General features: G+C 42.1%; 1 protein-coding gene across 2 annotated transcripts; it reads right to left on the bottom strand.

Annotated features, from left to right (window-relative positions):
- Window positions 1-3,266: 3,266 nt before the first annotated feature.
- On the bottom strand, window positions 3,267-8,194 carry LOC128872585 (lipase member H-like). 2 transcript variants are annotated; one of them, XM_054115445.1, is made up of 7 exons: window positions 8,055-8,194; window positions 7,883-7,940; window positions 7,550-7,677; window positions 7,128-7,370; window positions 6,390-6,578; window positions 5,645-5,795; window positions 3,269-5,591 (listed from the first exon to the last, which is right to left on the bottom strand). In XM_054115445.1, the coding sequence occupies exons 1-7, from the start codon at window positions 8,125-8,127 to the stop codon at window positions 5,534-5,536; spliced, it is 900 nt and encodes a 299-aa protein (XP_053971420.1). In that variant the 5' UTR covers window positions 8,128-8,194; the 3' UTR covers window positions 3,269-5,533. The 2 variants fall into 2 exon arrangements, with proteins under 2 accessions (XP_053971428.1, XP_053971420.1); XM_054115453.1 differs by lacking the exon at window positions 6,390-6,578 and having other exon boundaries at window positions 3,267-5,591.
- Window positions 8,195-12,232: the final 4,038 nt, after the last annotated feature.

The raw sequence follows: 12,232 nt of genomic DNA, 5'->3' as shown, positions 1-12,232 counted from the left end.
CAAACTCATGGTTCATCGTTTTTAGGATTCCTCGTCAAGTTAGCAACCATCGGAACGAACCGAACAAATTGTTTGATTCTAACTTGATCCTAATAACAATGAAATAAAAGAAAAGCATACATTTTCAAATTCCTTCTAATATCCTTAAAAATCAGAGACGGTTAATAGGGTGACATTCCTCGAGAAAAAAGGCTCGCTGAAGTTTCTTGCGTGTATTCCCTATTATTTTTATAGTCCACTTTCGCGGATCGATAAAAGATGGCAATAGGATCGTCTCTCCTTAGGTTGAGGCGGCGCGAAATATATGATTTTTACACCGTCGGGGTCTTAGTTATTGCGCGGAGTTTCATTTACCATTTATTGGCAATTAGGAATTTTCTCGACCATTAACCGCAGTGCGTAAGTTTATGGTAACAAGATAAACATGAAGTAACGCTTCAATTATTAAAATGAAGGTAATAGTCCAATTTCCTGCGGACTTACGGGAATCTTTGATACAGCACTGCCACGGATAATGTCGTTGCGAGCGTATAAAGCCGGAGTATGCACGTGGGCGGGACAGGTTGTGCATGTGTTCATTACTGGCGATGCGTTGCCATCATTAATATCGAGAACGATGCCTTATACAGCCACACCGTGCTAGCGATGGGCACCCTCTTCTTGCGGCTCGATACACATCTTGAACGCAAATTTCAATCGCAATCGGTCCCATTAACGTTACGGACGATGCCCAGGTCACTGTGCTATGACCGATTTATACGACGCGGATAATTCCAAGTCAATGAAGATGGATACTTTCTAACTCCCTTCTGTAGCTTCACGCTGCCGCTGAAAGCCCGTGTGCTGGCCTCGTTTACTGGCACGTAACGAATCAGCGGTTCGATCACATTTTTATGTACGTATAAGCCACATGTACGCGTTGACGAAAATGAGAATGGAATTCAAATTAGAACATTGAAACGTGAGATTGTCAATTTTGTTACTATTAGAGAGGGGAATTTTATGCATATATAGGAAAGAAATTACAAGATGCACACAGTATGCAATAATATAAAAAAGTATTGAATGTAAAGCTGATATTATATTTGCAGAAAAATATAAATTCCTATTTAGGTACATGAAGATTCGCAGTGTAGGTATCATGGATACAGGAATCTCTAGCTATTTCATTAAAAAAAAGTAATGGTAAACCAAAGCAGTAACAGCGAGATTACGATCGAAGTTTATCTAGATATTGTTAGAATATAAATAAATTTAAATTGAGTCAAAACCGCCACCACAGGGAGATATGTTAACCGTGCGAAGGAGACAAGTTTCTTCTTTCTGTATGTGCGAGCACGCGATAAAAACTCTCTTTGCAAATACGAGCAGTCGTAATTAACAGAGTTATCTTATTTATTTATTCCCCATCCGCGATGATATTTAACAGATACCGTCATTTTATATTAAATCCACTCGAAACTAGCCACTATCGAAGTGTTAACATTCCATTTTAGCTGCAGAAAGTCTCCAACCTCCCGACGCTATTACACCCTTATCACAAAGAATTTCCTCTCCCAGCCGTTTCCCTTACCCAAACTCACCTTTTCGTACATACCTTGGCTATGTGCCTATGCAGAAGAAGAGCTCCGCGGCGCAGCGGTAGGACAGGTCCGGCGAGTGCTCCGGGGGGAAAGTATCGTTGCATTTTGATCGCGGAAGATCGTTACTCCCGATCGAGGTTCGCTCGCCGCTGCGGACACATGTACGTACACGTGCATGCACGTGGACGGCCGTGTATATACGCACGTACCCTACGTACGTCGGCTCAAAGTTAATCTGGATTAACCGGTCTTGAATTTTCTGTGGGGGGCGGGAGGGGGCCCCCGGTGCGCGATGTGGAACGGCCGGGTATATAACAGAGCCGGCAGGAGAGGGAGGAGTTCGAGGGAGAGGGAGGAGTGGACAAAAATCGAGATCAAAGAATTATGCCCTCTGGAGAGGCGCACCGGTTGCAGCGCCTCGTGCGCAACACGCCGAGGTGGAAGTGGACGTGTATTGTGCGCAGCATCCTCGCAGAAGGATCGTGTATGGGTTTCTTGTTTAGCTGGCGGAAGAAGGGCTCCGCGGATACGTAACGATTGTATTTGTTTCGTCTTATTCAGCGAAGCATGAATGGCTCCGGGATTCAGCCTTGGATGTTAGACGCTTCCTTCCGTCACGGGCATTGTTAATGATCCCGGTGCGCGCGCTCGACTTTACGATGAAATTAACCGCTGATCGATTCGACGGAGCAAATTAATTTCTTGAAAAAATTCGCAGTCCTTCGTGATGGATCTTCGCGTTTTCACCGCTCGATGAACGCGATTCGAAAGAAACGTAAAAGTCGAGAAATTAATGCGTTCGACTTGTGTAAACTCATGTTTTCGATTGGTGGTAGATCAGGGAAGCTTCACCGGGAATTATTTGGGAAGCTTTAAATAAAATATTCGAGGTTAAATAAAATATTCTATCAAAAGGTGGAACAGCCCACCAATGCAGAAAGTTCTTTTTTAAATTGCAGACTGTTTCTGAATAAGTCGATAGGTAAAGCGTTAGTTGCATACACATACATTAAAGATTGCGTTGCACCTAATTTGCAAGAAGCTCCATTTTGGTTTCGCAAAGTTTCCTGACGTAAGTGAACGTAATATTAAATTCCAAGTACCGGTATTACGAGGATCGAGACACAACGGCACGTTTGAGGAACACCTCGGCTATCGATAAACACAACGGGCGGGGAAATTGATTTATCGTTCCCCAACAGGTATTGCCAGGTGAAATATAGCGCGGCCGTCTGATAAGTCGGAGAACGAATAGCCAGGAAGGGAAAAGTGACAGTTGTTTTTCGGTTGTCTTTTCACGGGCGCCGATGATAACGGTTCCTGCGCGCGATGCCGTAACGAACCAGTTGCACCGTCGGGTTCGTTTAATTGGTTCGATTAGAATTGGTGCGCGTGCGTGGACCTTGGCATACGCGGTTAACTGCCGTTACGGTTTCTGCATGTTAACAACATAATTAAGAACACGTCGGCTATGGAAGGGTTCGATATCCAAACAGTAAGAGCGTTCGGGCCGTACTTCGATCAGCTAGGTGAATTAAACGCTCGCCTTGGACGTTTACCTCGTAATACCTATCGCGACAATTAGGTTAGTGTTGCAAATTACAATTAACACGTGACACTTTACACGATGCATTAATTTCACTTAGAATGGGAACCTACTGCAGGCTCAACGTTGATATCAGTTATACTTGAAGGGTTGGATCTGGAGTGGAATTAAATATTTGAGAAATTACACTATCGGTCTTCGAGATTTTTTTTAGCTTCTTTAGGGGTCAAACGACCCACCATAGATGCCACTATCAGTGTGCCACTCGATGTATCCAATTCAACTGATAGAATTGCATTCCAACTGCTTCCAACTTTATTCGTCTGTTAAATTAGGCAAATTAGCGGGAAACGTTTGAAGGGAGCCGACGAAAAACGAGCGGAACTCGACGTTTTAGCAAATGAAATTGGTTCGATTAGAATTCGTTTGCGTGCACCTGGTTCAGGGAATTTATTTCCCTTCGGTCGCTTTGAGGGTCGGTCTTTAATTTACCGCCAATGATACTAAACCTGGGAAGAATGTCCGGTCGCACTTCATTCTGGAAGACACGTTGCATTCTTCCTTGTATCTATTCTTCTTGGATGTATTATTCAAACGACTGGAATTGTTCGAAAACCGATTACGTCGCTGTGTTCTTCATTCGTGGATTAATTAATTTCTGTTTCTTTAATTGATAGCAGTGGCACGATCTAGCACATGCTCGTACCTAAACGTTTGTTTCGGCCAACGAGTAGTGCGAACGAAAATTGCGTAGACATTCACGACAGTGAACCTATATTTCAGTTGTTTTCCTATTTCTTCTAAATTCATAGATATTTGGAAATATAAGACTGAAGTTCTTTCGTTAGAACTTCATTTATCCTTTTCTTCCTCATCCTTCCATATATTTATAACAATATAGAGAGTCGAAGAGTCGCTCCATGAAAACTTCTGGGAAGTGCGCAGCGGACGACGCGATTAGAATGAATAATTCACGATGAAATGGAATTATAATTGGTTATTCATGCGTCACTCGGCCAAATTGGATAGATCCCACCAAACGGGTGTGCGATTTACGAAACGGAAGCGCCATTCTTGGCTTCGAGACACCGGAAACGAGCTGATAATGAGCCAGGCAACATGGCGGAAGCATGATGTCCTTCAACACTTAGAATTCTTTCACGAGACATTCCTAATGGACAAAATCCATTGGAATTCAAAGTACACGGTTATTTTATGAGAATTCAGGCAGAGTTGTTGGTTATTATATTTTACAAGTTTTTGTCAATAATGAATGTTTAATGACAAATACAACAAATTAGATTTGCTCACTTTCAGTTTTGTCAATTTTCAGGCAATTTAACTCAACGTGTCATTTACAAAGACACAAGGGTAGTTTTCATCCCTCGTACATAAGTGCCAGCTGATAGAAAAAAATATATATGTCCAATATTTTCCAGTGTTTAATCTAAATACAGAGTTCCATAAAAATTAGCACGCAAGAGACGTTCCTTGATGGTCTGAATCTTCTGCTTTCAATAAATCGCAGAGCTCTCGAGACACGGGCGCAAAACGCCGCGTATGAATGTGCAATAAGGTTGCTGGTGAAGAAACTCGGGTGATTACTTTCCAATCGTGACGACCGCGATCCGCTTTACGAGGTGGCATAAAAGTGGAACTGCCGCCATTAACATAAACTGGAGGGCGTCTCGCGTCTGGCAGTTTGGGAGCACGGTTTGTCTATGAACTGCCGCCAATCATGTCACACCTACCTACTTATTCATTCGTGTACTTTTATCTCCACCACGTCGACATGCAATCCCATTTTCTAGCTGGGTTCAGCGAACCACGGTAATTCCCAGTCGCATCAGACGCATCGGCAAGTTATCATTATGCTCGTTTCCCCGATCGTCGGATCATTTTACGTACTGACACATATCCCCTTCTCAGTATCATTTATTTCCGCTGAAATTATTACACGGAACTCACATTGATAATTTAATATTTAAACACACTTTCTCAATCTCGACTGGTATTTCTTCTTTCGTGCCGATCGACTGGAATGTAGATCGTTTAATTTTTATCATTCGTCGTTGGATCAACGGTTTTCGAGATTGCTTCTGGTTGCTCAAATAATCGTATCGATTTTCATCGATAAATTATCATTTCATTCCACGTTTCCTCAATCATGGGATTAGTTCGCGAGGTGACTGGTATTTCTCCTTTTCTCTCGATGAAGTGGTTTAAATTAGTTGTATTCAACAGATTATTTTTTATCGTGCCTCGTTAGGCTTCCATTTCGTAATATTATTTCTGGCGTGTGAAAGCTTCTATTCTGTGAAATGACGGGTTGTTACTTGTCACGTTTCGCATCGACATCTAATGAAATTTGTTGGGTAGGTTTTCTTTGATTTATTTATAGCGATTAGGCTCCCTTGCCATATGGAGATTCGGCGTTCGTGTTAAAGCAGTATGCACCGTATCTAAAAGAATTGCATGTCACTATAAATATGACAAGAATAAATGATCGACTTACATGTTCTTCGGAGTAGAGTCACCAAAATAAATCTCCGTGTCTCCGTTTCTGGGATCTATTAATTTATCAAAGCACCTGTGCGCCAGAAATGCTTTGGGATTCGTCAAGGACTCCGCGTATATCTTGGTGGATCTTTGGTGGCTGCACAGTTCTTTCAACAAAAAATATTTCATCCACCAGAAGAGTGTTACCATTGCATTTATAGAAAGTAGAATTAAACAGAGTTTCTAACATAATATATATATATAAAAAAAAAAAAAATAAATAAATAGAGGAAAAGCAAACCACGATTTCAGGTTCCATCAGGGAGTAGTTGGAATTAAAAAATATTTTGCCAATAAATTCTGCGAATAAATTGTATAGCTCTATTCTGACACCTTTCATTCTAATCAATCTTTATCTTTATCTTTACCTTCCTGGTATCAGGCAGATATCCTCTCGCCATATACTTGAGCGATATTTGCACAGATAAAATTCTTAAAATTAGATACCACGAAGAAAGTCTTGAACACACAGAAACGCGTTAACGGTACATCCGTGTAATTTAGAGTCTCCTCGGGCCACTGTCAGTTTACAACCAATGACAATCTTGAAAGGTGTTAGGACAGTTTAACAGAATACTTTATGAATTACAAAGATGACCGGTTGTCACGTAGTAAGTGGCGTGTTCGAGGCCCATTGAAATTCTCCGCGTTTTGTCGTCGCGAGGACAGCGAATGTGTTGACGATGCGCATTATGATTTACCTCCTCCGATGATTATAGGGCAACCCGGCTGAGGACTGATTCCCTTGTTCGCGTAAAAGTCAACAGTCCCCGTGTCTATAGGTGTCCCATAAAAGCCACCGTCCGTGTGGAGTATAACGACAGCCTCTGCGTCGGTTGATCTAATGTGACACGCGGAGGGGTAAAATAGTGGAAGCGCTGGATCTAATCCTGCGGTGAACGATCGCTATTTTTAGGTTACTTCGTTAGTCACTTAAAGTGTTACTTCAATTATCACCTGAATATTTCAAGTATTCTGTCATTTTACTATTTATTCATTCAGCTGCTTGTAAGAATTTTTTACATTGAATAGTTGACATGCCAATCTTCTGATGCCTTTATATTCTTATGGAGTAATTTTACATGCTTAGTGTATTTAATATATTGGGTTGTCTGGAAAGTTCGTGCCGATTTTTGATAGATGGTATACGTCTGTTTATATTGGAATGGTTGAAAACAATTAACATGGGTGCATCCCTTAAAAAGTGGAAAGGTCGTGGAACAAAATGGTATTTATATAATTCAATAAATATATATCAAAATTTAAATATGCCTTTGAATTTTTCTTAAAAATTGGCACGAACTTTCTGGACAACCCAATATTATCATTCGTGAATGAATATTTATTTAATCGTACAATATTGATCGTGAAAAAAAGTCCTAGTCTTTCATACCGATACATTTTCTTCTTGCAAAATTAGTATTCCTTCAATGACTTACCTGTTATCCGAGCGAGGGTGTTATTCACGTATCTCCCGATGTGACCAGCGATGTGAGCGCCTAAAGAATGCCCAATCACGTGCAACGTGTTCAAATCGATCGTCTCCGCGAGTTTCTCCAAAGATTCCGCAACTACCTTCCCTACCATAGGCACTTGGCTAGCGACGTAAACGTAGTTAAGGTCAATCGCTATGTCACCCCAATCGACTAGGATAATGTTAACGTCTCCTTTCTCCAGATAGGCTGTAAACGTAATATCAGGCATCAATCTGTTTCAATTTGCGTCCGCATTGCGGCAGATTTCTCCTTTTACGACAGAAAATGAGCATTGTACGAGGCACCTTTAGGCTACTATTGTATCAAGGTAACGAGGTATGAAAAATAATTCAACGTAGAAAATAAAGAAGCTTCGTTATTGATACCTTTGACTATTATTTGAACATTGTCAGATTCCGTGCCCTCCATGAACCCGTGTACGTAGAGAATGGAGTCCTTATCCGCCTCGATGTCTTCTGCGATGTTTCCAGAGGACGTGGGAGAAGAGCTGTCACTGAAGTTTGGACAATCGACACATTATGCATTAAGTTGCAAATTAGAGAAGGGAAGTTGCTAAAAGAAGAAAGTGATGAACGAATGTTATATAAAAAATATATCAGCTGCTCTTGGAAACAGTGTTGATAGAATTCAGGATTCGTAAGAATATGGTTAATATAAAAATAAAAGAATAATTAGTTATTACGAAACGTGTCACGAACCCTTTGAAGATCTTTAGGCGAATTTTCCCGACAGCGCCAGGACTATTTTCTTGGTCACCTGCACGACAAACGACGCCATTAATCGATCGACTTCCGGATGTTTATCTTCTCCATTTCTGGCGATAAGGGCAGAGTAGCAAAGAGTATAAAAGAAACCTGATTTTCTACGTACATATTCCCGCGCTGGCGATATCCTTCATGGTCAAGCACAGAATTACGCACAGACGAGTGCATAACTTTGACATTGTTACTTTCACGATGAAAATAACGTGTACTATCGGCCCGTCGAGTTTAGAACGAACACATCAATATCTTGTCCGTGGTATTTCCGCGTTATGAAATATATCGGAAAACAGTCGCGATATATATAAAGCGCCCACTCCACGAGAGGCTGTCACGCAACGAGGAAGTAATGAAAAATAATGTTGCACCGATCTAAGGCGAATACTTGATTGACAGAATTATCCTAATATTTTCGTATCGCGTGATGTACGCTCGGAGTACGCAATAGTAAAATAACAGCGAACGAAGGTGAATCATTCTTCGCCGGGTTCGATTCGAATGGTCAGACTTTACGGAAGCTTTTATTATTGGACGTAATGACATTTTATTAATCGATTTTTAATGCACAGATTGTGAAAGAATCGTATGTACAGCAGAATTTGTCTTTTATAGCGTGAGATTTCTGGAATAGAAAATACGGAAAAATGAGAAACTTCTCTCGATTACAAATAAAAAGAACGAGATTGAACTTTAAATAGTACGAAATTAATGCCCCACTAAAGACTATAATTTATACTGGCTTATGCAACTGTCATTTAGAGATAAACTCGAAAGGAACTTGTAATTACATAAATAAAAGTGTGACTGTGAACGCAGAGTGAAACAAAAAGATAGCCGAGAGGAAATTACGAGGATCTCGATCGGTCTTCCATTAGCGTTATTTGTATCCTTAACGAGATGAAAATTGGAGTGTATATGTTATGCATACACCGACATGTTGGAGGTATTGACTTGACAACGTTCACGCAATGGGATCCAAAGTCATCATTTTCTTACGTTAGAGATTACTATGCATGCAAATTGAATATGAGGCGTGTAAAAAATATCGTGAATAACTAATGTAACTATTTTCAGAAATCAATATTTAGTTTGAAATTTCTCACGATTAATACACCACGACACGAACGAGTTAATCGTCTTTTCTGGGTTAATCGATATCCACCAGACGAAGGTGATTCACTCGTGGGCGTTGTCGGGTTAGGGGAACGCGCGAATATCAGCTGATACACGCGGACCTAGCACGAAACATCGACCATTAATAACGGCGTGTAACGAGTATAGTTTAAGCAGCGGTACCAGCATGTCTTCCTCCTACCAACTTATGCTCTCGTAGGCTTAAACATCTGCATCCCGATGTCGTGATATCACGCCTGTGCTCGCTTCTATATACATATACGCGTCTGGACATGTAGATAGGAGGGTCGGTGGGCAGGTAGTTTGCGTATTAAGTGCGTTTGTGGCCAAGACTCGATGAATACGCTCCGAGCGCACCGCGAGACGGACAGATTCCCTTTTCTTCCGAGGATTTCATCGCTCTCGAACGTTTTCCCCTGCCATCTCGAGAAGAGGAAGCGTTTACCCAGCGCTGAAACCACGTAGCGCAAATATACACGCACGCGGGAATAGTTGAAGATATTGGTGCTTCATCTCTCGATGCATCTGACGAGCCTTTTGGCGGAGTTGGACCGAAGGTAATTATGTGACTGATAGATGAACGTGTTGGCCTTTGTTTGATAATGTCAAGGATCTACCTGGTTGTTGCTTGCAATAGCCAGGAGAGGGAGAGGGATTCTATTCAATTTAAAAATACATTTTACTATAATAATAGTTTAAAGGGTCCTCTAGATAATTTTCTTTCGTGAGGTCTTCGCCATAAAATTCCAGAGAAAATTAATATTTCAAAGAGTAATTTTCCTGCAAATTCTATAGATCCGCTTGTATTTTATTCTAGATATTCGTCATTAGAAATTGTTATCTCGACAATGCTTTCCTCCATCCTTAAAATAGAAATGAAAGTCAACAGAGGGAAGGAACCGTGCTCATCATCAGCCTTTCTCAAACAACACGTGAATCAATGTTTGCGAGCGAACTTAATCCTTCCACGAGCCACCATACCTTATTTTCCTCTTGGCGAATTCGCCGTAGGATACACGGCGTGATTTTTGCCACGTGAACGCCTTCGGCGATCCCGGCTAATCCTCACGGCGACAAATCTCGAGTGGCGTACGCTGTACCACCGCGGTGGTAATGCCGCGGCGCAATAAAATTAGGCTACCACGCATAATGCGCGCCCGATGCGCGCCGAGATTTCTCATCCCCGCGCGAATTATCTCTGGCAATTCTACGAGCAACGCATTAGTCATTTTCGCGAGACGGAAGGGGGTTGACTTATATTCCTCCGCGTAATCCCTCCTGGGATGATCAAAGATCACCGACCGTAACGCGACCACGGTGGCGCGACTAGTTTCCGCGAAAGAATCGCCGACGTTCGTGATCTCCTTTCGTGGAATGGTTTATTCAAAATTTTATTTTGTACTTAGAACAAATACGAAGGTTGGAATAGATTGCTCTAGTATCGGACTCTTTTAGATGGTACAATTCGGAGCAGTTGTCTCAGTTGGGTCAAAGTTAGACAATCGTTTTACTGACACTTCGAGTTCTAAAGAAATTAAACCTGAAACAAACTGGTTTCACTGTGTCGAACCTAGCAAAGGGTTAATCCTCCACGCTCCAATTAGAAGGTACAACAATAAAATATTTTTGATTAATAAAGAAAAGCTGCGTGTCGCATGGTAGCAATCAGCAGATCGAGCCTCGAGGCTAAAATGTGTTCGACATGCCAGGGAGGGGGAGGGGGAGAGTTAAAATGAATTACACGTGCAATATTAAGATGGAACAGCGTAATGACAATCAGGTCCACCGATTTCGACGTCATCCGGCGTTTCTTCTGCGCTCGACTAACACAGAAACGACCCGTGCACTTCCGGCCAGCGATTCGCAACTTGGGAGGCGAGAGTCGGTTGAATTAACTTAAGCTAACGCCTCGTTTGCCACGTGCACCTACAACGCGGCTGCCCGATGGTAGCAACGGAACACACCGGCCGGAAAGGTGAAGAAGGGGGGGGCTCCGATCGCGCCGGCGAGGGCACCACGGGCAATAAAGCAACAAAACAATGACGGTGATTTACGCGGTCCTACGGCAAATGGGCTTACCTAGATTTTTGCGCTGGCAGCACGCGTCGGCGAGAGGCAGGGAAAAGAGGAGGGAGCGATTTATTAATCTTCTGTGCGACATGTACGCAGATGCGATGAGACCAGATGCTGGGGATTATTTATTTAGTTTATAACACCCGGGAGACCCACCGCCACGAATCGCTCCGAGGCGATGAATTTTCTTCGCGTTGTTATGCAATCGGCGGGGTCCTTTGGTGTCTCATTTTTCTAAGGACGGGCCGCGCCGTTGCGTCCAGGAGAAATGCTCTTCTACATGTAGAGGCTTTTGAAATTTACAACAAGAATTGCGTTACATTAAATACGTCTAATTTTGGAAACGTGTCTTTTTTTTATATTATTAGACTTGATTATCAATTCTTATAGCTTACATTAAATACAACATTGTATTTAATACAAGCGGCACGAATAGAAAAGGAAGCAACCCTTTTCGATACAAGGGGTGTATCTTCTGCAAACATTACTCGATACGAGTAATGAATTTAATCTCGATACGATTGTTTAAATAAAATTGGTGAAGAATAATAATAGTACATAAATTCAAAGGTAAATTTCAATTACTTCAAAATTCCTCCTGTGTAAAATAATCACGAATAAGTTATTCCGTCTCGAGATTAAATTCAACAACAACTATAGAATTTCTTTCTTAAATTTGTTCGCTTCACATTCGATCGTAGCTCTCGCTACAGTAAACCCTTTAGAGAATTTTGCCCACCGCGAGTGTGGTACGTGAACGTAGATCACATTATCCACGGCCACACGCTATTCTCAGATGCTACCAGAAAGCCATAGACATTGCACGCTCCGCGGCGATTGCGCCTCCTAAAGACAACTTCAAAAGCCGCGTGGCCGCAGGCTGTGGTAACTCGTCTTTGTCCAGCAACGTGTCGCACTCGCGGCACTTGGAGTCACCACAGTCTCAATCCAGCTGGTTTCAGGTACGGCTTATCGCGATTCCCAGACGACTCTGACAACCGTTAATCCCATTGCCGCGTGTCCTCGCTGCTCGAGAGGATTATAATAACGATCAGCGTTACGCTGACGAGTATATCTGCC

The sequence above is a fragment of the Hylaeus volcanicus genome, chromosome 1 (assembly GCF_026283585.1).
Source record: "Hylaeus volcanicus isolate JK05 chromosome 1, UHH_iyHylVolc1.0_haploid, whole genome shotgun sequence".
Lineage (NCBI taxonomy): Eukaryota > Metazoa > Arthropoda > Insecta > Hymenoptera > Colletidae > Hylaeus > Hylaeus volcanicus.
This window is presented reverse-complemented; position numbering and strand designations above follow the sequence as displayed.

What these genes read in the sequence shown, in the direction of transcription:
- LOC128872585 (XM_054115445.1), bottom strand. Translation starts at nt 8,127, where the DNA reads ATGTCAAAGTTATGCACTCGTCTGTGCGTAATTCTGTGCTTGACCATG. An exon ending in TATCGCCAGCGCGGGAATAT is followed by an intron (nt 7,941 to 8,054) that starts GTACGTAGAAAA and finishes TTTGTCGTGCAG; the next exon opens with GTGACCAAGAAAATAGTCCT. An exon ending in CCCTATAATCATCGGAGGAG is followed by an intron (nt 5,796 to 6,389) that starts GTAAATCATAAT and finishes TTTTGTTGAAAG; the next exon opens with AACTGTGCAGCCACCAAAGA.